The sequence below is a fragment of the Seriola dumerili genome, unplaced genomic scaffold, assembly GCF_002260705.1.
Source record: "Seriola dumerili isolate Sdu_G_001 unplaced genomic scaffold, Sdu_1.0 BDQW01000128.1, whole genome shotgun sequence".
Classification (NCBI taxonomy): Eukaryota; Metazoa; Chordata; class Actinopteri; order Carangiformes; family Carangidae; genus Seriola; species Seriola dumerili.
The window spans coordinates 459,497-483,554 of record NW_019174383.1 but is presented as its reverse complement, the minus strand read 5'-3'; the positions used below and the strand labels follow the sequence as shown (position 1 = coordinate 483,554).

The 24,058-nt window shown below is 41.7% G+C and overlaps 3 protein-coding genes across 4 annotated transcripts; 1 reads left to right on the top strand and 2 right to left on the bottom strand.

Annotated features, from left to right (window-relative positions):
- Window positions 1-2,252: 2,252 nt before the first annotated feature.
- On the bottom strand, window positions 2,253-6,557 carry LOC111224271 (BTB/POZ domain-containing protein KCTD9-like). Its single transcript, XM_022748696.1, has 12 exons — window positions 6,400-6,557; window positions 6,117-6,238; window positions 5,987-6,030; window positions 5,086-5,179; window positions 4,911-4,969; window positions 4,690-4,818; window positions 4,551-4,618; window positions 4,360-4,455; window positions 3,878-4,027; window positions 3,425-3,530; window positions 3,194-3,327; window positions 2,253-2,890 (listed from the first exon to the last, which is right to left on the bottom strand). Exons 1-12 carry the CDS (start codon window positions 6,445-6,447, stop codon window positions 2,774-2,776), a joined length of 1,167 nt encoding a protein of 388 aa, XP_022604417.1. The 5' UTR covers window positions 6,448-6,557; the 3' UTR covers window positions 2,253-2,773.
- Window positions 6,558-6,949: 392 nt separating this feature from the next.
- LOC111224264 (E3 ubiquitin-protein ligase MARCH5-like) lies at window positions 6,950-13,886 on the bottom strand. Of its 2 annotated transcripts, none has more exons than XM_022748686.1 (7): window positions 13,785-13,886; window positions 12,365-12,446; window positions 11,425-11,627; window positions 10,774-10,904; window positions 10,511-10,682; window positions 10,082-10,248; window positions 6,950-9,153 (listed from the first exon to the last, which is right to left on the bottom strand). In XM_022748686.1, the coding sequence occupies exons 2-7, from the start codon at window positions 12,391-12,393 to the stop codon at window positions 8,989-8,991; spliced, it is 867 nt and encodes a 288-aa protein (XP_022604407.1). In that variant the 5' UTR covers window positions 12,394-12,446; window positions 13,785-13,886; the 3' UTR covers window positions 6,950-8,988. The 2 variants fall into 2 exon arrangements, with proteins under 2 accessions (XP_022604407.1, XP_022604408.1); XM_022748687.1 differs by having other exon boundaries at window positions 10,082-10,218.
- A 1,394-nt stretch (window positions 13,887-15,280) lies between these two features.
- Window positions 15,281-22,167, top strand: LOC111224263 (beta-centractin). Its single transcript, XM_022748685.1, has 11 exons — window positions 15,281-15,456; window positions 16,575-16,639; window positions 17,378-17,453; window positions 18,867-18,992; window positions 19,091-19,215; window positions 20,419-20,635; window positions 20,722-20,814; window positions 20,907-21,081; window positions 21,336-21,397; window positions 21,798-21,838; window positions 21,953-22,167. The coding sequence occupies exons 1-11, from the start codon at window positions 15,409-15,411 to the stop codon at window positions 22,053-22,055; spliced, it is 1,131 nt and encodes a 376-aa protein (XP_022604406.1). The 5' UTR covers window positions 15,281-15,408; the 3' UTR covers window positions 22,056-22,167.
- Window positions 22,168-24,058: the final 1,891 nt, after the last annotated feature.

Sequence of the window (24,058 nt, the reverse complement as noted above, 5' to 3'; positions counted from 1 at the left end):
CAGTGACCAACTGTTTAAGGAAATTACTGAGACTCTTCTTTAAATATCCAGATCATTTAGACAGAAGTTAAACTCTTATACATCCTATAAATGAGCAGATCTGCTTGTCCTCTGTTCACATGCTCATGATACAAACAGTTGGTGCATCTATTTTACGCCACTTTCAACTAATATTCAGATTCGGATCCCTTTCACCAGGTGATATAAACGCAGCGTCCGGGATCCTGGATAAGAGGTTCCCCCCTTTTTAACCTGGATTGTGCATGTTCACATTAATGAGGTGAGGTCTGTAAAGGCTGCAGCAGCAGCAGCTGAACTGGTGTTGAATTTAAGTAAAATTTTAAGGTGTTTGTTCTTAAATTGCATAATACTTTTTTGATTAATTCTTAGAAACATGCAGAGGTTATCCAGAGGACAAACGTCTCAAGAAAATGTTTGTGGAGAAAGCATGTTTTGCTCTGTATTACACAACCTTTAGATTTATCTGTGGTCCTGTTGGAGGGGCCCGACCCCTCGGTTGGGGGACAAACACCAGACTAATCTATCTAGTTCAAAGTTTATTTTGCTGATAATACATCAGTTCTTTTAATCAGCTTTGGTTTGGAGCATTTTTATCCTGTGATTTTACTAAAGAATCTAAGTAGCCCTGTCTCTGAGTGTTGTCACACGTTCATGTTGAGATGCAACACTGACACATCTGCACTTTACTTACAACTGAACCACAGTCAGTGAGACGACACCGCCCTCTGCTGGAGGTGTCCAGGTACAACATCCAGCAGCTGTGGATGTGGATGGATGATTTTAAGACAAACAGACAAATAATGTATCTCAACAATATCATAATAATATCAATACAATGAGCAAACTTTACCGTCCTTTATATTTATTCTAAATGTTTAAGTTGTTTTAATGTAAACAAAGACAACTGTATCAGAAAATAACATCTATTTGACTCCTTACACAGATCATGATGCACAACTAGTTCATGTGTTCAGGTGAACTTCAAAAACAGCAGAAGAACAAGAGAAGATTTAAGAAAAAACATTTATTTAACATGTTGGTCATAAGAATAACCAGAGCACAGCAGAGGAGAAGAGACAGACGGTTCAAGGTTAGCACCTCTGGCTTCACATTTCACACCAGTTCACATGAAACATGCAGCGACACACACACACACACACACACACACACACACACACACACACACACACACACACACACACACACACACACACACACTCCACCATCAGTAGGACTCGACATTTACTGGAATCTGTTTTTCTGTTGGCTCCTCTCACTAAACATCATGCGTAGAAAAACAGCAGTTTAATGAAACAATAGAATGACGTCCGAACACATCTGACTTTTAGCTTGAGTTTTATAATATACTGCAGATATAAATATATATGTAGACATATGAATGTGCTATTTTATATTGAATTGTATTGAACTGTTAGCTATCTTATTTTTTATTCTTATCACAAAATAACGAAGACAACGAGCAGGACCGCTGTGCTTCAGGAAGCGCCTGTTATAACTGTCAGAGGTAACATGGAGACAGAGCTCATTCAAATACACATCATTTCACAAAGACTGAATATATTATATTGTATTTATGTCTTAGTCTCAAACAGCTTGTTTCACATACTGTTACTATCACAATCTGAGAAAATAAAACACCTACACTCTTATTTCCTGCAGCTTGTTTCCCTCAACAGCCTCTTTACATTAATTCTCATATATATGAGGAATAAAATGATTTTATTTCGCTGTAGGTTTTTAAATTAAAGAATATTTTTAGCCTGAAGCTGAAGAAGCATGGAACAGTGAGACTGTTGTTGTACAGTAGGTTTTTTTTCTCAGTGTGGAATTGACGGCATTTAATTAAAATGTATTCGAACCGACTTTAAAAACTAATCCAAGGAGTTTTGAAGGTTTATGAATATCATAAACCAGACTACATTCAGACGCTCAGAGCGAAACCGACAACAACATGTCGTCATCGCTGTAAACTCTTCACTTCCCCAAAGAAAACACAGAAATAAGTTAAAATCTAATTCTTTCAGACAGTGAAACATGTTTCTGTCTTTGACGGATGCAATAAACAAAAGAGTAGTTAAACACATGTGGACACTTGTTGGTGTTTGGTTCAGAGCAAAATACGAGGTTTGGCATTTACTGGTCATCATGACTGGGGGGGGGGGGGGGGGGGGGGTACGGAGAGAGAGAGTTGTGTCAATATCACTGACAGATGTGTTTCGTGATCCACAAAGAGAAATACAACCCTAATTCAACTCACTCAAGGTGTCTGCACATGTATTCCAGCCCCCGGTGGCACCCCGGGCCTAAGTTGGCCCTCTGCTGGGCCTAAGTAACGCCACATCGATCAATAAATCCATTAAAGTCTCTTTAATGGCAATCAGCTGTTTTCTTAATCTTTATTTATAACTTTCGTCATTTATCAAGGAAAAGTGAAAAATATTTTCTGTAACTTGAGTCTCAAATATGATGAATTGCTTTTATCTGAACTGAATCTCTTTGGGTTTTTCACTGTGTCACTATTTTAATCTAATTAACAAACAGAGAAAACAACAACATGAATTGATAATGGAAATAACTGTTAATTGCAGCCCTGGCTGAATATTTCTGAGCATCATCATTTAAATTTACAGCCGTCCTGTTTGGACCATGAAACTTGAGTCGGTCAGTATTGAGACTACTCTCTCTCCTCAGTGTCTGTGATGTAAAGCACTGTGTGGAAGACTGTGGTGTTTTACCGCACACTCTGAGACATGTGCAGAGGAGTCAGCATCTCTTCAAAGATGGCTCCCTTCACATTGGAGCCTCTCAGGTTCGCCTCCTGAAGATCACATCCTGACAGGTCACAGTTCTGGAAAATAAGAAAACACTTGAATGTATCACAGGTGTTAGACCTGGGGGGATTTCAGAGGGTCCTGGGACATTAGACCAACTGAATTTTGATTTTGTTTTATCTTTACTGTCAGATTTGATTGAGAGACATTTGCAGGTAACAGATCAGCTCCTGTGGATCTGTGTGTTTGCAGGATGAACCCTGCAGGACTCTAATTGCTTGTTTTTAAATGTTTTCATTAACATAGTTACTTGTGTTCTTGAACATGGACTCTGTGTCTGATGTAGACCTGCTCTCTTCTGGTTCTGCGTGTGTTCTCACCTCCAGGTCCGTCCCGGCCAGCGTGGCTCCTCTCAGGTTGCAGTTCTTCAGTTTGGCGTTCTTCAGCGTGGCGACCCTCAGGTTGATCCCCGTCATCTGACTCCCCTCCATGTCCACACCCTTCAGGTTTGCCCCTGAGAACGTGAACACACACACAGTCACGTGTGAAGTTCAAAATACACTTTGTTCAGGTGTGTTTATCTACAGAACACGTGTGATTGGCTGCTTCACCCTCCAGATTGGCTTTGATCCCAGCTGGATCCTCAAAGTTACAGCTTCTCAGTGAAGCTCCCTCAGCGTTGGTGCACAGCATCTTCACTCCCTGCAGATTGGCTCCCTGCAACACACACACACACACACACACACACACACACAACTGACGTTACATCTGATTAAAAACTAACTTTGAGCAACTGAAGTACAAATAAGATAAAAAAACAAGAAAGATGGAGCCACAGGTGACGTGGTCGGATGATTCATTCTCAAAAACAATGTCATTCAAACATGTAGAAAGGAAGATGGTGTCAGAGCACTGAAGTTGTGTTTTACAGCCTCACGTTAACTTCCATAATGAGACCAATGATTTTCATGCAACGAGGCAGAATTACACAAGTTTTAAATGTGCAGCACTGATATCAGATCAGAGCTCAGCGTTTACTCTCCCTGATGTTCAGCACGACTCACATCCAGACAGGCCATGGACAGGTCCGCTCGCTCCAGGTTGGCCCCGCTCAGGTTGGCGTGGGTCAGGTTGGTTCCTCTCAGGTTGGCCATCTTAAAGTTGATGTAGCGCAGATCCAGACGAGACAGATCTGCACCGTTAAAGTTCAGACCCCGTGGGACCACACACACACACACACACAGCATCTAAGGGACCGTGCAGATGTTTCACCTGTATGATCGATGCAGCTGTTTAAGGCGTCTCTACATTTGTGCTGCGACGTTATGAGCTGTCTTATATGTCAAACCCAGGTTGGGGGTAAGGGTTAACCTATTCCAAATCAATATGCAGATATCGATCAGCTGTGGCGACCCCTCACAGGACATTTTCAAAAACCTGTTGCTGTGTCTTTTTTATTCCGCCTTCTGTTTATTTTATATTTTGTCTTAATGCGTTCAGAAACGAGCTTCCCTTTCCTTCTGTGTGTGCGTTTGTTTTCCTCTACCTGACAGCGCAGCTCTGACTTGGTGGTGGTGGCCAACAGGAATCTGATGAACTCCTTGCGGGTCAGAGGGGAGTGATCTTCAGGCGGCTGGGAGGCCTGAACAGGAGGAAGGAGACAGGTGGAGGTGAAGCTGCCGCAGCTGAACACACGCGTCGTCCAGCAGCATGTTTGGTTTACACTCACTCACTCACCTTGATGAGAGTCTCCAGCTGCTCGGCGAGCTGCTCAATACCAAAGAAACGAGCCTCCTCCAGCACACCTGCAGGGGGATGAACAGAGGTCAGACACCAGTGAGGCGTGTTCACTTGTTTATAAGTGAGTCTGTTTTACCCAGAGGGTTGATCCCTTCATTGATGATGAGCTGTCCGTGTCTCAGGTAGTTCAGGATGGGTTCAAAGTAGTCTGGACTGCGATCGATCAGGTAGGCCCCCTGAGAGTCTTGCTTGTTCCCCCACACGTCTGGATTGAATACAGAGTGACAGGAAGTTAAATAAAGACATGAATCACTTCTCGTCAGACAAACAGATAAAAAGTTTAACGAGTGACGTCACCTTTCTCTCTGAACATGTGGGCCAGCATGCTCTCAGGCTCTTTACTGACCAGAGTGCTCCTGAGGAAACACACACACACACACACAAACTCTCAGGCCTCGCTGCTTCACTGTCATCCATCACGTTCATGTTTTTATAAATCAGAATGAGACTCGTGCAGAGTGGCCATATTTACCTCGTGGTGGTGAAGCAGCGTCCGCCGACGTTGAGCGTCAGCCAATCAGTGTGAGTCTGCCCGTTTTCAGGATCTCTGAGGTCATCCTGAGGATCTACACACACACACACACACACACACACACACACACACACACACACACACACACACACACACACACACACACACACAGTAAGTGTCACTGCAGGTATTTTAACTGATGGGTGTCTCTCACATTTTACTGGAATATGTTGAGCGGTCTGTCACTGTTGATTCTTGTTATGCTGCTGTTTTACTGACTTTCAGTCGTGTGTTTTCTAGTAACACTTGTGTACTTCTACTGCTGATACTTGAACTACATGAAGCTGATAATCCTTGTGATAAGATGTAATAAACCCACAGTCAGATTGCACCTGTATGGAAAATGTTGACCCCAGTGTCACCAAAACCTGTGGTGCATTTGTGTCCGTCGGGAAAATAAGTTCTGTGGAGCTGTAGAGCCATTTTACAGAAGAGAGAACACACAGATCAAAAAGAGACGTTTTTCATCTTAAAGAAAAAGTTTCTTATTTGATTTTATGTCGTCTATTTTTGACTTTATTTCTGTTTTTTATTCCTATTTTATTATTATACAATTCATTTCATCTTATCATTTCACTTTCCATCTCATTTTACACTGATATTTTTCCATGTGAAGCACCTGGTGCAGGTAATTTCTTTGTTGCAAAACATTTTAAACTGCATTACAAATAAAGTTTTTATCATTATTAATATTATTATTAGTCTTGAGCTTTGATACTTTACATGAAGTTGAATACTTATGTACTTTGTGCTGGTGATAAAACAGACCGGACGCAGTACTCTAGTATCTTTACATTGTTGGTATCGGTGTTTTAAATAAAAGGGTGTGAACACTTCCTACCTTCGGATGAATCTTCCTCTGATATGTACAGCACATCGTCGTCTCTGCGGGAACACACACAGTATAAACACCGTGAACTCACCATCACGCTACAACAAACATGACGCAGCAGTTCATCTGATAATTTTACCGGATCAATGTGATGTCGTCGATCAGGCCGCCGTTCCCGTTGTAAACACTAGAGGCTCTTATCCCCAGTTTTGAGCTGGCCACGGTCAGTAAATCCTCCAGGGAGCCGTACACGGCCACCACCTGAGTGAAAACACCGGAGACACACAGCGGCTCACCTCCCAGCACCGTAACCGTTACACGTTTAACGTTAGCTGCTAACACCGAGGTTAACAAGCCATTTTGTCTACACAGTCAACAAGCTAACCGACACCTATTTCCCCCTTTTATCTTCCGCTGCTCACCTTTCCGTTGGTGGAGGTTCCGTTGACAAACAGTGTGACTCTTCTCATGGCTGAATCCGATCAGTCAGACCTTCAAACGGAGCGAGTTTCACCCAAAATACATGTTTTTTTTTTATTTTAGCAACTAGCACTTCTTTTCCCCCGTTCTCTTTCCTGACTCCGCTCAAACGCCCAGCGCAGCCGGAAGAGCCAATCCGCTACTTATTTTAAACGCAACGGCCAATCAGGAAGCCGAGGGGGCGGGACCTCCACATCTCCGTAAAGCATTAGTAAATAATCAATATTTTTGTCTTATTTGTGTCTTCAGTGTCCACTTCAACCACCAAACTGTACATTAAATATAATATATTTTATAATAAATTAAACAATATAATATAATCTGTAACAGAACGATACACACACAGGTTACTGAACCAGCTTCTTTCTCAGCAAATAAACAATCTGCAAGTCTAATCTAAAATATCACATCACAACTTTACTCCGGTAAAGTACGAGCTCTACAAACTTGTACTTGACTTGAGTAAATTCAGAATAAAAGAGGTGAACGATCTGTTTTACAAAGAGCTTTATTAAACAAATGATTCACCAGGACATAAAATAAAAGCTTCTATTAACATAAACATACAATGACTGCAAATTGTGCAACTTAAGATCCAGAGCCTGTTCATTTGGCCGAAGCAGAGGACACAATTTTCTAATTAATACTATAATTTCTAAACCTCATCTTGCTCCTTTTTGTTTTTGACCCCAATAATCAGATATTAATTCAAACATGAAGAGATCCTGACCAATAATAAATCTTTTCTTTTTACTGAACATATTCTAAACAAATATTAATATATCAGTGTTTTAAACCTCCTGCATCAGCTAGAACAGAGTTGAGTAACTCTTGTTTTCATCTGTGCCACAAGAGGAAGTGCAACCAGTGAAAACCATCGTCTAATAACCACACATTTACTCTGTGCAATTAAACTGTGAAATGCCCCGACTGGTTTCTGCTCACGCCTCAGTCTGACAGCAGATCTGACTCAGCAGGTTCTGGTTCAAACTATTAAAAACAGGCAGCACAGAGCTCAGTGTCAGGTAGAGCGGATTCACCTGCGCATGTGTCAGCATTAAAACTACTGAAGTCAGTTACAGGGATGAATGTTCAGAGCACAGCAGGTCAACTGATTGTTTGCAAACAGCAGCACCACCCTCTTATTAAACAGTCAGTACATTTAGAGCCCAACCCGCATCTCGACCAAGGAGTTAGTATGAAAACAGTCAGGGGACATTTTGTTTGTCTATTAGATAAAAACAGGTGTAAGGCAATAAAGTGGCATTAGAACTGGGAAATGTCAGCACGTAGTTCTAGAAATGTGGCTTTTGTGTGAAAATGGAGGAAGTCAAAACTGCTAATGTGATGGATGGAAACATGGATGCAGCACCAACATAAAGGCCTGTGTCAGAGCCGATATGATGATAGAAATAAAAGGAAAGCAAGAGCCTGTAAAAGTTCATCAATAGTGCTGTTGTTGAGCCACGGTTTTCTTCTATATATTTATTTACATTTTGTCAAATTGTCCCCATTAACAGCAGCCGAATCAGCTGTGATCAGCTGCTGTTTGCAGTGTATCATAGATGTTCAGATAACTGATATGCAGCCTCTTTGTTCTCTGGAGCTTTATTCTGAAGGGACACGAGACATAATGATATCCTCAGGAAGTGGAAGTCACACTGAATCATATCAACCTGTGTTTCAGGTCTGACTGAGTTAGGACTCTGAGAAAGAGGACGATTCGACTTTTGACTCTGTCCTGTTGAATGTCCACATCCTGTCATTTCACCAGGGATAAAACATCGTCACAGTGAACACTTCATTAATCCCGTGTGAACGGGACTTTTATGAAGCTGGTTTTGTTCTGGTAAAGTGTTTTAAATAAGGCACAAAGGAAGACATCTTCATGTCATGGGTTAAGGCGTAACAAGAGTGGAATAATGAACACAACATCAGTCTGTGTTTGACTCTTCATATCACTCAGTGTGCTTCCACACGCTCAGGATGTTATTATAACTAATTATTACTGTGTTAATGATGCAGAATGTTGCAGCTGTGTCAGTGTCAGTATAGTAGTAGCAGTATATTCCCCTTCATCCCGCTGCTCTGCTGTCACACTTCACATGCTCCCAGGAGAGATCAGATAACTGTTGGCTGCACATGAAAAGCAAAGTATCAGATGTTTCATAAACTCCTTCAAGTGTCTGAGACTGAAATTTAAATACAAACAGAAGGGACCTTGAGTTATTAGATTTAGGTCCTGGTACAGTCCAGGGTTGGGCCTCTTACACTGTGAAGACTTGAAACTTGGAACTAGAAAATAAAAGGTTCTTTGGGCTGGAAACTCTTAACTGATAGTGCTGTGGTTATTTCCTCATGAGGCAGATCAGATCAGTCCTTCACACCCGCTCTTCCCCAAACTCTTCTCCCCATCTACATGAACACTCACCTGAGTTCTGCATCCTGTTTTATGGTAAAATACATTTGGTTTTGTACCATCAGCTCTGACTCTGTCTCTGTTTCTCCATCCCAACGAGTGAAACTCATTTCTACTCATTCCCACTGTCCTCTGTGTCCTCCTCTCCTCCTTCATTCTGTCCTTCTGCGTTTCTCTCTGGGTAGTTGAGGATTTGTCTGTTGGCCTGCATGATGTACTGCTGCTGTTTGAAATACACCTTCAGCACGCCCTTCATCAGCACAAAGGCGATGCCACCCTGTGGGGAGAGAGGACAGTCATCAATACAAACTCCGACTCTTTTTAAATCTCTGCAAAAGACACATTTTTATTCTCTAATCTTTCAGTCTGTAGTCATGGTAATAATTGAGTGTTTGCTTCCTTTTTTGTCAGTATGTTGATTATGTGTGTGTATACAGTATATTTACTATGTTTTCCTTGTGTATGTTTTACTTACTTTTATTTATTTTAACCGCCCTCTGTGCATCACTTTGTTCAGCTCAAGCTGTTTAAATGTGCCCTAGAAATAAAGTTGACTTGTTTTGTCTCTGAAACAGCTGAGCCAATGAAGCCAAAAAAATAAGAAAAATAGGAAAATATTCTCCAGAAATCTTATTGTTGCCATAGCAGCAACACTATCAGACATAATTCTGCTGCATCTCACGTGCAACTGTGGACAACAGACAAAAAATCAATCACATTCATTTAGACGAGGAATTAAATGTTCATTTTTGATCAACTAGTCGGAGGCTGCAACTAAAGGATTATTTTCTCAACTCATCTATAAAATGTCAAATAATTGCTCATCACAATTTCCCAAACTACAAAGTGATGTATGTAAATATTGTTCTGTGTCTGAATGACACTTTAAACCCACAGAAACTCACTTTACAATGATTTAAAACATTTGACAACGTTTGAAAAACAACTAATGATTCATTTAATGATCAAAACAGTTGGTGATAAATATTCTGCACGATGGTTTCAGCTAAACAGTCATTAATTAAAATAGATTAATTACAATTTTACACGCTGATTGTTGTAGTGACACCACGACCTTCTGTACTAATTACCCACAATACAACAGGCTGGATTATAAGGAGACAACCTTTCTCAGACAAAATAAAGCCAGTTTCAATAGTGAAATATAAATTATATATATATATATATGTATGAGGTATATTCACCAGTATCGTGCGCTGCAGATTGGAGGACACCTGTCGAAACAGCAGCCGTCCCACCAGACTGGCGATGGAGGGAAAGATCAGAGCTCCACACAGAGTCCTGGACACAGAGAGGTGGTCTCCTGCACTGGGTCCGTCCACTGGGACACGGGGCAGATAACGATTGTTACCTGGGGTAAAACACACTCGACTCTTTAATTTGTTCATAAACTACTTCACATGATATTTTCCAGTCGCTGCCTGATATCGCCTGTTTGTGTTTATATTTATTGTAGATTTAATTAACATCTTTGGTGAAACCTGAAGATGAATTGATTTCATTTCATCAACAGTTCATATGATAATGATTCATATCATTATCACGCTGTAAATGGGCCGTTTGTAACTAATGAACATGAAGGTGCGCTCTGTTAACTCCATGTGCTCATGTACCTGGCGGGATCTTGCGTCTGTACGAGTATCTCTGCCACAGTCTCACGATGTAATCCTCCCAGCGGATCATCTTTCCCAGGACCAGCACCACGGGGATGGTGGGCAGACCCATCAACAGGAAGAGCGGGTCGGCTCGCTCCATCACATACAGCCCCTTCTTATGACCCACGACCTGCAGGTGAAACCACAAACAGGTGAGGCTCCTACAGACTGTGACGCTCTCTGGTTTGATTCTCTGTCCGAGCAGGATGTTGTTAGTTCACCTGCATGACTGTCACAGCTCCGTACGTGACGGCTGACCAGTACACCGTCCCCACCACCACCCCGACAGCGGCGAAGGGACTGGCCCGGGACAGAGCTTTGTCCACCTGCTGCAGGAAGTAGACCAGAGGGCCTGAGGGGAGACAGCAAACCACACAGTCACTTCTCTTTACATGTCAGAGCTCCATTGTTTTCCACTAACCTTTAAAAACACATCAATGAGTCACATGCATGTCACACACTATAGCTTATTCACAAACACACACACACACACACACACACACACACACACACACACACACACACACACACACACGAATTTAATATCGTCTAAGCTTAAAAACCTGTGAATATTTAGTATTTCTGCCTAAAAAAAGCTCAAACGATTGATTGATTATCAAAATGGTTTCCAATTAATCCCTAATACTCTAACCACCTCACTCATCCTGTTTGTGATGCAGGTTGTCGTCTCAGGCTGAGATCACCTGCTGACATTAGTTCAGTGTGATTCGTGGTTGTTTTCTCACTCTTGACAGAAGACATGATGCAGCTGTTTTCAGGCTGAGCAGAACTGTTTATGACGAGTAAATCACAGGTAAAATCAGCAGTGTTCCTTTCATCTCCTTGTTGAGGAGCTGTAAAGTGTCACTCACCCATCTTGGGGAAGATGACGTGGTACTCGGTGCCACACTGTGGACAGCTCACCGCTCCTCCATTGTTTCCTTTCTGCTTCTCGTCCAGCCAGCGCTGCAGACACGACTGGTGGATCCATTTAGTGCAGCCTTTACACCTGCAGGGGCTCACCCACTCTGCACTGTGGTCGTCCCTCTCTGTGGCAAAACACACCCAACAGTGTCTGAACACACACACACACACACACACACACACACACACACACACACAGTTTTACTAACTGCCTGTAAAGCAAGGTTCCCACACGAACATATGCTGGTGACATGATACACACTCCTGCCAGTGGTTTCCCATTGAACTGCAGCAACACATCAAGAACACAGCACCAACAAAGACAGAGAAGAAGAAGAAAGAAGAAGCAGAAGAAGAAGAAGAAGAGAAGACGAAGAAGCCCTATAACATCAATGTAAACAATACTGGATTTTTATTATCATCTTTGCAAATGTTTTACAGTGAAGGAAATGTATTCAACATGTCCGACCTCAAAGATACACAATGAGTTTTGGAGGGAAACATTCACCTGTAAACAAAACTTTTGTTTGTTTATCACAGCCACTTCCTTTCCTGTATTTATAAATTCAATCATATGAGTCTTACGTAAACTTATGTGCACTTGCTTGATATGTAGCTGCATTTTTAGCCCATTTAAGGATTTTACTTTTCGGTTTTATTTGTCCAGATATCTGTCTGAGATTTCTTTCGTCACCACAATACAATGGAGATGAATGTACTTTACCAAAAGGCACCTTTAGACTGAACAACTGTGCAAGTTTAAATGCTTGAATAAGCTCCAAGTTTAACTACGTTACTGAAGTGTACTTAAATAAAACTGATGTCAGAGTGAAACAGTGCAACAAGCCTGACATGAGGTGCGATGACGAGGAGGAGATGAGGTCTTACTTCTCAGGCTGCTCCTCAGCAAGGGCCATGATGGTACTGAACACTCTCTGCTCTCATGAACCCGTCAGACTGTGGCAAGGACCTGTGAGATGAACATGTGCAGACTGACTGATTCACACAAACACAGATATATACACACACTCACAATGACTTGCTTTAGGGCAAATTACAGTGGTGTAATATAACTAACCCTACTTTTACTCAAGCACTGAACTTAAACTTACTCTTTCTTTTTTTAAATGTTTCAATGCATAATGTAGCGCACTTTGAACTTTGTGTATGAAATGTGCTGCACAAACAAACTTGCCTTGTCTATGCTCGTTCTGAATATAGCTGCAGTAAAACCAAAGTAGTGGCACTAAATTTGTCCTCAACCAAATTCTTACAAGTCCAAAGACTGTGACCTGCGTCAGGCTCTTACATATACTATCCGTGTAATATAACGCTGTTGAAATTACCACAACCTTTACAAGTGATGCTTACACATTAATGTATCACTTACTATAATCCAGTAATATTATACACATTTTCTGACATGGATCATTCTGCAGAATTAATGTTTTAACTTCTGGCATTTAAAATACATGTATATTTTGATGCTAATGCTGAAGTAAGAATTTGAATGCAGGATTTTCAATTGAAACTACAACTTTTACTTGAGCAAAGATCCAGTGGTGGATGAAGTATTTGGATCCTTTATCCTTAAGTAAAAATACAATAATCTAAAAATACTTAATTACAAATAAAAGTCCTGCATTCAAAATGTTACTTTCCTAAAAATATTATCAGCAAAATGTAATTTAAAGTATCATAAAAGAAAGTATTAATTATGTGTGGTAAATGTAGCTACTTCACCCATTACTAGTTATTGTAATAGCAAAACGCATCATACTTTATGGGCTTGTCATATGTTTTGCCTTTAACATCTTAATATGGACAGCAAAAATCCATAAAGCTGTAAAATAAATGTAGTGGAGTAAAAAGTTTCTCTCTGAAATAAAGTACCATAAAACTGAATTACTTAAATTAAGTACAAGTACCTCAAACTGCACTTTAAGAACACTATTGGAGGAAATGTAGTTTCCATTACTGCTTACTGTAAACTGAAACCAATAGTAAAGCTAATCCCTCGACATTAGTTAGCTTCGGTTCCAGCTATAACAACTTAACACTGCTTGACTGACTATTAGTAGTTTTGTCACTTTAAACTAAAACCACCTGCTTAAAAAACGTAAAGCTTGAAAAACAAAGCTAACATGCTAGCGGGAGATAGCTCGTTAACTTTAGCTAGAGTTGTTATTTCTACATCAAGCTAGTTACTAAACGCAAACTAAGCTAGGTTAACCAATAATACAGCTGACCACATAAGCAGTCAGTGTCAAAAACAGCTGTATGACACTAATTTAAAAGCAGCTCTTACCTGAAAAATAACTGTATATTCGGATATTTAAAGTTTTTACTGTTAAATCCGATTCTAAAACGCTGTGTTATACTAATGCGGTCACATTAACTTTCTGGCCAAGACAAGTCCCGCCCCTGTCATCAGCTTTCTGATTGGTCGATGGCTGTGACAGTTACCATGGTGCATTCAGTGTATGTGGAAAACGTGGAAATATTAACCTTCGAGCTTGAAAATACGACCCAGAATGAGAATCAGATTTATTGTACACGTTATGTAGCCTACTAGTGGCCATCGGTGTATTTACACAGTGGCAATAACAATGTTCAGGAAAATACACATGAACATATAGAAAAAACAAGGACAACAAAGCTGAGCAAAGATAAGTAAACATAAACACACGAATATCCTCTATAAGAAAGAAGATGAAGAAATAGATATATGAAGTAAAAACTAAGTAGAAACATAGATATATTACTATAATGTAAAAACAGATTCACAAGTCAGTACAAGTCAAACAGTTCCTGGAAGTTGTAAACAAGGATACAAAGGGGGCAATGAGTGCTGAAATAAATACTGAATGTGTCATTTAATAACTTACTTATATACTATACATACATTAGGTGGTTGTGCACACTTTGTGCATGTGCACTCATATAAAGAATATACAGCCTGCTTGTATTTTTAATTGACAAGTGATGGGTGATGTACACATTAATGCACAATGTGAATTTCAAAGTAATACAGTAATAATTTTTAGGTACAGTAGATGTTTCAACATTACATATCTATCTATCTATCTATCTATCTATCTATCTATCTATCTATCTATCTATCTATCTATCTATCTGCAATGGGGCAGCAATGTACCACACCCATCAGTGATGTCACAGGGTCTTGAAATTTACCTGTATGTCACTGCAGCACCACTTTCCACTGTGGGATTATATAGTGAAACTAATGCCGTTATTGATAGCTGATCAATCATTTAGTGATGATTTATATATTCATAAGAACCAAATAAGAGTCAGTTAGGTCATTTAACCACATATTTATTGAGCAGGGCTGCAGGGTTGCATCTGGACCAAAATCCATTTAACTGACGACTTGATTAAAACTCTTTATTAATGACTTATTCATATTTAAAAATGCAGACTTGTTGACAAAAACCTTTTATTACTATGATTTATTAACAGTTATAGCAGCACATTTGATGCTTTAAACTCTATGTAATTACTTGTTAATATGGATATCTGCAGACTTCATATTCCCAGAAACTAGGATGTGTATTTTTCACTGTTTTCTGATAATTATTCAATGAATGGAAACATGATCGTCAGGCGTAGCCCCGTGTCCACAGGTTTGACAAAGATGCTGGTCTTTCTCTTTGACAGCAAACAAGTACGCATGCCTACTCTGATAAACGCTGTGATTGGTTTACACGTCTGTCAGTCAATGGGTTCTTCAAGCTGATTGGTTGTGGTGGAAGAAGGCGGTCCGGCCCTCAGCGGCAGCAGTACACAGAGGAGCGGCGGAGTGCGGAGTGCGGAGTGACGGGGCGTTATTTTTTACATGATTAAAACACTAAACGGGGACGAATACACGCACGGATCTATAGAAACATATCTTAAATACCCAGTCCGTCATGGAGTCCTATGACATTTTAGCTAACCAGCCGGTTGTGATTGATAATGTAAGTATGATGTCATTCATCCACACCCAAACCGAGGCCGCTGGCGGGGACCGTTGGCTAGCTGTTAGCTGCGTTAACTATTGTGTTATAGCTAAAACATCGGTTACCGACCCTGGCCGCCCTCAGCAAACCTGCCGTAGCTACCAGCACTGCTTTACAGGGTTCCACCCAACATGCTATCAGCTCCAGCTGCTAACAACTGTACCGGCGTCTCTTGACGTGTCCAGCTCCAAGCGGGCGGTAGCTAAACCGGCTAGCTAGTCTTCTGTTTGTCTGATCCTCAGTGTTAGCTGTCCGCGGGGCTGCAGCTGGATCATCACAGATCTTTTACTGCGTTAATGCTGAATACTTAGCATAGCATGCTGAGCTGTCAATAAGGGTGTGAGAGTCATCCTGAGCCATAAGCTCTACAGGATATAGACTGTCTACGTCTGTATATGTAGCTAGCATAAACAGTGGCTTTGTACTGAGCACCGGTGCGTTAACAGGGAGCTGCAGTACGTGAGACGTTTTAAAAACATTGACTTCAGCTCCCTGAGAAAGGTCTTAAAAATAATCTACATTTATAGGAGCTGTAAACTGTTTGTTTGTTTGTATCCCGCTTCTCTTTAACTGCTTCAGTTACTCAGCACAGCAAAATAAGCTAATTTGAGCTGTTTTCCTGCTGTGTCTACAAGGATAGTACCGGTGCGAACCACCTTGGAATAATGCGCTGTCAAGTCAAAATAATTTTTCCTGTTCTTCCCATTCTGCCGTGAATGCAGCATGAGCTCTTTACAGTTGGGGCTCAGGTGAGGTTTTGTCTGAGCGTCGCAGGGATAGCTGAAGTTAGGATATGAAGAAGCACAGATTAATGAAACAGAAACAGACTGTCATGATTTTGTGGAGCCCTACAGGACAAAGTAGATTTTGAGACAGGGATGTAGGACATAGTGTTTCTGCTCACTGCTAGCTGGTGTCTGAGCATGAGTGTGTGACTGCTGGTGGCCTCTGGCTGTGTCTTATGACCTCCCTCTTTCTCAGACACACTGCACAGAGATTAAAGCACTACAGCTCCTAGTTCAACCCTAACCCTGTGATGTTTGGCCCAAATGTCACGTCTCTCTTTTCTTCTTCAGGGTTCGGGGGTTATCAAGGCTGGTTTTGCAGGTGACCAGATCCCCAAATACTGCTTCCCTAACTAGTAAGTGTTTCCTGACCTCACACAGCACCCACATTACAAGGGTCATATGTAAAGCTACAGGAATACTTCATTATTGACTAGTCATCTGATTAGTTTGATTAATTTAGTATCTCTTTGACTATATAAATAAACATGCAATTTTGTCTGAGCCCTGAGTGTTGTCCAGACAATAGTCTAAACCTCAACAATATTGAATTTACAATGATATAAAATGGACAGAAGCAGAAAATTGTACGTTCAAGAAGCACAGTTTGGCATCTCTGCTTGAAAGGTGGCTCTAACAATTATGTAAATCCAATTTATTATAACAGAATAAACCTCTCGAGGTCTCAAAGCAAACAAACACAAAGACAAACAAAAACCAAAACGATACACAACACAATCTACTCTACAGAAACAGATCCACACGGTCTTAGAAATGATCTAACTAACAGTAGTAGTCAGTAAAAGTGTTACTGGAAACACATGAACTTAGTTTTAAGATAAGAGACTCAAACATTTATAAATAAACCAAATTAAGAACAAACTTGTCCAGGTGAATTATTCCGATCTGAATAAAGTAATCAATTATCAAAGTAATTGCCAATGCTCTGTTGATCGACTACTTGGTTATTGGAATAACAGTTTCAGCTCTAATGTTGTATCAGATATTTTGAGTTTCTACTTAATTCGTTGTATTAGTTTGTGTTATGAGTACTTCATATTGTCTGATTGTCTGTTCCTGTGTGTGTGATACAGTGTGGGACGTCCCAAGCATGTGCGCGTGATGGCAGGAGCCCTGGAGGGAGACCTCTTCATCGGACCCAAGGCAGAGGTAACGCACACCAGGGCTGAGCCACAATTCTAGTGGAAGGTTTTTTTAATTTAATTTTCACTGAAAAGAACATAAAAATGATGATGATGTGATTTTTTTTTTTGTGCTTTAAGAACTCACACTTATTCCCTCACCAGTCTGTGAGACACCGGAGCTTTTGAAGCTGTGCCAGTGACATTACTGGGAAAGATAACACATTTTAAACTGCAATAGAATTAGACTGTAAAATATTCATGCCAAAGTTGTGCCTGAATTATTTTAATTGTCAGTATCAATCAAGGTAGTGAGCCAAAATATCATGATATTTGCAATGTGCAAACAAAGGCAGGGAAGAAGAAGAAGAAGAAGAAGAAGAAGAAGAAGACTGCTAGCTAGTGAACAGTGGGTGTAAACAATGCTGGATGTCAAAAACTTCAACAGATGAGCTTTGTAAACGTTTCATGAGGAAGGAAATGTTCATGACTTGCTTGTTAAACCTCGAGGATACACACAGTGAGTGTTGGTCAGAAACACTGAAAACTCCACAGGGCACAGTTTAGTCTTTCACTCCTGGAAAAGGGGGCAAATAAACTTATTTCATATTAACCTTGACGTTTAACACTTTCTGTTTCAAGGGAAATGAGTTAAGTCATTCACAGAGTTTTATCCAACATTTAGAGCAAAAAATAAAAATAAAAACCCACTAGTTATCAGCACTCAGAAGTAGCATTAGAAACTCTACTGTAACTAACCATTATTTTCTTTATTGACTAATTTGTTTCCATTGATGTTTTTCTTCTGTCAGATGAGGAAACATAAGCTGACGTGTTCAGATGTTCTCGTTTTCAGTCAGATAAAGAAAAGATATTCAGTTTAACATCAGATATGAAAAAGAACTGAGAAATATTTGGCATTTCTGCTTGAACTTGAATCAGATGAAGTGAGACATGCAGATGTGTTTTCTCTGTAGTTTGTTCATGTTGCTTTTGATTCACCTGGATTAGCAACCAGGGAAAGTGAGCAACTGGTCTGGAGCCCTGAAACCCTGAAAGCCCCAGTTAAACTGCCTGTGAGGAATTAGCCGATCCTAAAAGCTCATTTTTCATCAGATCACAAAACGACCTTCCACTTCGTCTCCCATGAGCCTCCTGGCAAACTGTAGTCCAGCTGTCATGTGAGTTCATTTCTACAGTGGCTCTGTTTGCCACTCTGCCATGGAACTGGTGATCTGCTCAGACAACCGCTGCTGTATGTACACTTTGTTTCCTCGTCTCTGCAGCTTCTGGAGCATGTGACTCAAACATTTTGTCCACATTTCAAGAGGAGGAAACGCACCCAGAAGTTGTGAAAAAATGCAGATTCACAAACTCTCTATCAGTTTTACCACCTCTCTGACACCCTGCGTCTCTGTCTCTCCCCCTCGCTGTTGCTCAGGAGCACAGGGGCCTGTTGTCGGTTCGATACCCGATGGAGCACGGGATCGTGAAGGACTGGAACGACATGGAGAGGATCTGGCAGTACGTTTATTCCAAGGAGCAGCTGCAGACTTTCTCCGAGGAGGTGAGCTCCTCTCCTCCTGTTTCACCTACAGTCACCTGTTTCTGATTCCAGCTCCAGTAATGCTGATCATGCATCTCTGTGGTTGGTGTCTTTGGCAGCATCCTGTGCTGCTGACTGAGGCTCCTCTCAACCCCAGTAAGAACAGAGAGAAGGCAGCAGAGGTGTTCTTCGAGACCTTCAACGTCCCCGCTCTCTTCATCTCCATGCAGGCCGTGCTCAGCTTGTAAGAACTCCCCGCTCTCCTCATTCAGTTTTCTACAACTTTACAGAGACGTGACGTCAGAATACAGTTTAGTCACATTACAGCTGACTCACTGGCTGTTAGTGAGGCCTGTCGTTCACCACTCCACATTCACATTCAGACTTTATTTACCCCGAGAAGGGCAATCCCTCTGCAGCTCACCCAGTCCACACACACACACACACACACACACACACACACACACACACATCAGAACTCACAGGCAGATTAGTTCATGTCAGAAGCAACAGATCAACATACGTGGTAAAAACAACAACAACAACAACAACAAGCAGCAGGAAGGAGAATAAATGACAATAAAACAAGTAGAATAGATCAAAATAACACATTATGTTACAGTTCCTTCAGTAAATGAATAATATAAACACATGATTGACTGAATTAAAAAAATGAAAATGACAGTTGTTGGTGTTTAGCAGCCTGACATCAGAAGGAGACTGTGACGGTTCACTTGCTCCAGTCTTAACTGCTAAAGAGCTCAGTTCAACAGGAGTGACAGTTATAACATTTATATTTATCAAAAACAACCTAAAAGCACAAGTTTGAATTCTTCAAGTGTCTTAAAAACAGCAGTCAGGTGAAACAGATGTGGAACAGATGTGGAACAGATGTGGAGCGAGGACAGTGAATTTCTTCCTCTATCACTTCCACTGGAAACACTTTAAGAAAGGATCTTTAAATGTCCAGTGGGAACAGAGGGAATGATCACACCTGTGTCAGTGTCTACCTGGTCACCTGACTCTCACTGTGAACCTGTGCTTTTAATGAACAGGTGGATTTCCACTGTAGTAAATACTGTTCACAGGAGAATCAGTGTAGACTCACACTATCACATCTGGCCCACATCTGTTTTAATAAGCTTAATAAGCTTGAACTTAGAATGTGGTTTGGTGATTCACTTGAAATTAAAAATGGCCAAAGGTCATAGTTCAGGGCAGTGAGCGCCAGCCTCCAGTCTGCAGCTTAAACACACAGATGTATGTGATTTAATACGAGGATTACAGGTGTTTGACTGGCTGAAGAGAAACTGAAGAGTTTTGTCGTTGGGATTTTGGAAACTTCTGCTGAAAACTCATAAAAACTCTGTGTTATTGAGTCTAACATGGTGGTTACCTCATGGTGGTTACCATGGTGATTGTGTGGTGACTCCTCCGTTTCCTGCAGGTACGCCACAGGCCGCACCACCGGGGTTGTGTTGGACTCGGGCGACGGCGTGACCCACGTCGTGCCCATCTACGAGGGCTTCGCCATCCCACACTCCATCATGCGCGTGGACATCGCGGGGCGGGACGTGTCTCGCTACCTCCGCCTGCTGCTGCGCAAGGAAGGCTACAACTTCAACACCTCTGCAGAGTTTGAGGTTGTTCGCACCATCAAAGAGGTAAAAGAGGGAAGAAGTGAAGAGATCTGAAATGTGAAATGTGAAACTTTGACTGCGTCTAATCGGACGTGTTTGTGACTTTGCAGAGAGCCTGTTATCTCTCCCTCAACCCTCAAAAGGACGAGACTTTAGAAACAGAGAAGGCTCAGTACGTTCTCCCTGATGGAAGCACTTTAAATGTGAGTCACACTCGCTCTGACGCCTGTTTCTGAAATATACCTCCATCGGTTTCTGTGTGAAAATCTCCGTATCCCCGTATTCTTCCTCTCAGATCGGTCCGGCCCGGTTCCGTGCTCCAGAGCTGCTCTTCAGACCCGACCTGATCGGAGACGAGAGCTCGGGGATCCACGAGGTCCTGGCCTACGCCATCCAGAAGTCTGACATGGACCTCCGACGCACACTATTCTCCACCATAGTCTTGTGTGGAGGGTCGACACTGATCAAAGGTCGGTGTCACTGATGATGGACAGTGGAAACTTTAATGTTGGAGCCAGATTTTAAAACTGATCCAGGATCACAGTTCTTCTTGTGGCTGCTGTTGTTTCCTGTTCATGTTTCGTCCACGCCGAGGTTTTCCGGCGTGTTGTGTCTGAATCAAGGAGCCAGTATGTCAGTTAGATGTGTTGCTCCTCTCTGTGGGTGAGAGAGTCAGTAAACATTAGACTCGCTCCACAAACACCGACTCTTTTCTTCCCTGCAGGTTTTGGGGAGAGACTACTAACTGAAGTGAAGAAGCTTGCACCCAAAGACGTGAAGATCAAGGTGAGTCCAGACCGTCCTAGTGTTGTGTATATTTTCACAAAGCAAACTCAAGCCCTTTATTTATCCTTCTGTTTATTAGTCATTTCAAGCTTTTACTGGTTTGTCCTTTTATTCTAAGATTATTTTCCCTTTACAACTGTTTTTTATTTCTGGTTATTTATTTTATTTCTACTTTTACTTTCTTCCAAACATCTCCTCTCTTTTAGCATTTTATTTATCTTTACCGTTCTGTCTTCATTTTTATCACCCTGCCTTTTATTTCTGGTTTTACTCACTTTACTTGCTGTTTTATGATTTTATCTGTCGCTGGTTAATGTTGCTCCCTCGGGTTCCTGCTGCTCTCTGCTCGTCACTGAGTTTTAAACTTGTGTGTTTGTGACCTGCTCTTTCCTCTGTCCAGATCTCTGCCCCCCAGGAGAGGCTCTACTCCACATGGATTGGGTAAGAAGTCAGGTTTTTATTTTGGGTGGGGGAGGGGGGTGACCACACTAATTTCTCTCTGCAGCTTTGTCACACAGTTTTTAATCCTAACGTGTGTCCCCCCCCCCCCTGCAGTGGCTCCATCCTGGCATCACTGGACACCTTTAAAAAGATGTGGGTGTCGAAGCGGGAATACGAAGAGGACAGAGCACGTGCCATCCACAGGAAGACGTTCTAGGAGGGGCCGCCGCCCTGCGAATGCCCCCAGAACTGCCCTCAAACCCCCCCAATCATACTGTCGGAGACTCCCTCACTCCTTTCTCTAAACCGCTGTCAAGCCTACCCCCCCCCCCGCTTTACCCCCCTCCCTCTCCTGCCTCCACCAGAGAAACACACACGTTTATGTGTGTGTTTCCATATTTACCTCCTTTTTCATTCGCCTCCCTCTCTCTTCCTGCTGTCAGGTGACGGTGACAGCACCCATCCCCCCCCCACACACACACACACACACACACACACACACACACACACACACACACCCCCACACACACACTCAGAGGGGCGTCAGGGTATCTCAGAGGGCAATGATAGCACTGTGGACTCCTCCTGCAGGCCATGCTGTTCTATGATTTGTCCATGAAGTATTGGTATTGCTCTCTTGCCTGCGAAGCCCTGCAAGATGTACGATATCATGAAATGTCAATAAACGTGAATGTTTTCTTTTTTTTTTTTTTTTTTGCTACTGTTAAAATTTCCATTCCAAACCGAAGATTTCGATTTTTATTTGATGTCCATTTTGTAGTTTTTTTTTTTTGGAAGTTTCTGACTCGGATTAGGTCGAACAGGACGGAGGGTTGAAATACTGTAGCAGCGTCTAGTGCTAGTGAGCTAAAGATAACCACTGTATTATATTATATATCTGGCCCGAACTGCACAGTTATGATCTTAAAAGTTAATTGCGGTTCATTTATCATCCAACTGACTGACCTGACATCAGCTCTGATTATTGTTCTTTCTGCACAAACACGACGTCGTGGTGCGTTTGTGTCGTTTTGTCTCAGCTGACGTGATTAAAACGAAAAGGTCAGAAATGCCTTGAATTTTTTTTTCTCTCATTTAGTTCCATGTTTACAGCGAGAGATGCGACACTTAAAGGAGAAATCTGCTGTTTTTCCACCTGGGTTTTACTCTCACAGCTCTAAAAAATACACTTGAGTTTGACAGAAGTTGGAAAAACAAACCACAGATCTATAAAGTTTACAGTTTAAGACAAAGAAAAGCAACAAATCCTCTTATTTGAGAAGCTAAAACCAGTTGTTTGGCTGTTACTCGGAGACAAGTGTGTGAAGTTAACGAGACCTGGAGTCAGAACCAGAACAAGACCCATGTTGAAAATACTGGATTTTCTTCCTTTAAATGTTTCTGTGTAACATCCAGCTGATCTGATAAAACAAAAAGAAAGAACTGTCCAGTTTCCCTTCTTGTCTTCTGGAGCCGTCTTCTTGAATCGGTTGCATGTCAGTTCATCGTGTACAGTGGAAGCCACATGAGTCCAGGCTCTGGAGTCTGGACGGAGAAACACTGAGGCCACAGGAAGCCGGCATGGCTGATGATTAGTTTTTTCTATTATTCTCCTCCTCCTCCTCCCCCTGCCCCCCCCCCCCCCCCCCCCCCCCCTTCTCTATGTATTAGTAAAAAGTCTGGGTCTTATGATTTCCCTGCATTCTCGGTGGCAGTGAAGGGGTCGTGTCCACACCTGTGTCCGCCTTACTCCGACTGCGTCAGCGGAGCGTCCGCGTCGTCTGCTTTTGGGTGTTTTTAAAGAAGATTGATAAAAAACAGGTTGTTCAAACGTCATCAGCCTTGTGTACAGTGGAAAACAAACAAACAAACAAACATACAAACAAACAAACAACCACCACAAAAACCATAACAGACTAAAAATGTACAAAACTGTTTATTCAAGTGTTTGCTTTTACTTTTCGTAAATTCAGTATAATAAATAAGTTAATGGCTGCTGCTCGAACGTCTCGTCATTCATTTACCAGCTGCTCTTCACTCAGTCATCGCACTGTAGACACACGACAGGACTGACTTCTGCACAGTGCTCTGCACACCTCACCAACAGACGCACAACTGACCCGTAACGAGCAACAAAAACACAACTTTGCAAATGAATTAAAAAGTCTAATCTGTGACCCTGTGACCCTGTGTGTGTGTGTGTGGGGGTGCTGGCTGCGA

What these genes read in the sequence shown, in the direction of transcription:
- LOC111224271 (XM_022748696.1), bottom strand. Translation starts at nt 6,447, where the DNA reads ATGAGAAGAGTCACACTGTTTGTCAACGGAACCTCCACCAACGGAAAG. An exon ending in CCACATGTTCAGAGAGAAAG is followed by an intron (nt 4,819 to 4,910) that starts GTGACGTCACTC and finishes TATTCAATCCAG; the next exon opens with ACGTGTGGGGGAACAAGCAA. An exon ending in AGCTGGAGACTCTCATCAAG is followed by an intron (nt 4,456 to 4,550) that starts GTGAGTGAGTGA and finishes CCTCCTGTTCAG; the next exon opens with GCCTCCCAGCCGCCTGAAGA.
- LOC111224264 (XM_022748686.1), bottom strand. Translation starts at nt 12,393, where the DNA reads ATGGCCCTTGCTGAGGAGCAGCCTGAGAA. An exon ending in GCTGAGGAGCAGCCTGAGAA is followed by an intron (nt 11,628 to 12,364) that starts GTAAGACCTCAT and finishes GTGTGTGTTCAG; the next exon opens with ACACTGTTGGGTGTGTTTTG. An exon ending in ATCTGCAGCGCACGATACTG is followed by an intron (nt 9,154 to 10,081) that starts GTGAATATACCT and finishes CTCTCCCCACAG; the next exon opens with GGTGGCATCGCCTTTGTGCT.
- LOC111224263 (XM_022748685.1), top strand. Translation starts at nt 15,409, where the DNA reads ATGGAGTCCTATGACATTTTAGCTAACCAGCCGGTTGTGATTGATAAT. An exon ending in TCATCGGACCCAAGGCAGAG is followed by an intron (nt 17,454 to 18,866) that starts GTAACGCACACC and finishes GCTGTTGCTCAG; the next exon opens with GAGCACAGGGGCCTGTTGTC. An exon ending in TTGTTCGCACCATCAAAGAG is followed by an intron (nt 20,636 to 20,721) that starts GTAAAAGAGGGA and finishes GTGACTTTGCAG; the next exon opens with AGAGCCTGTTATCTCTCCCT.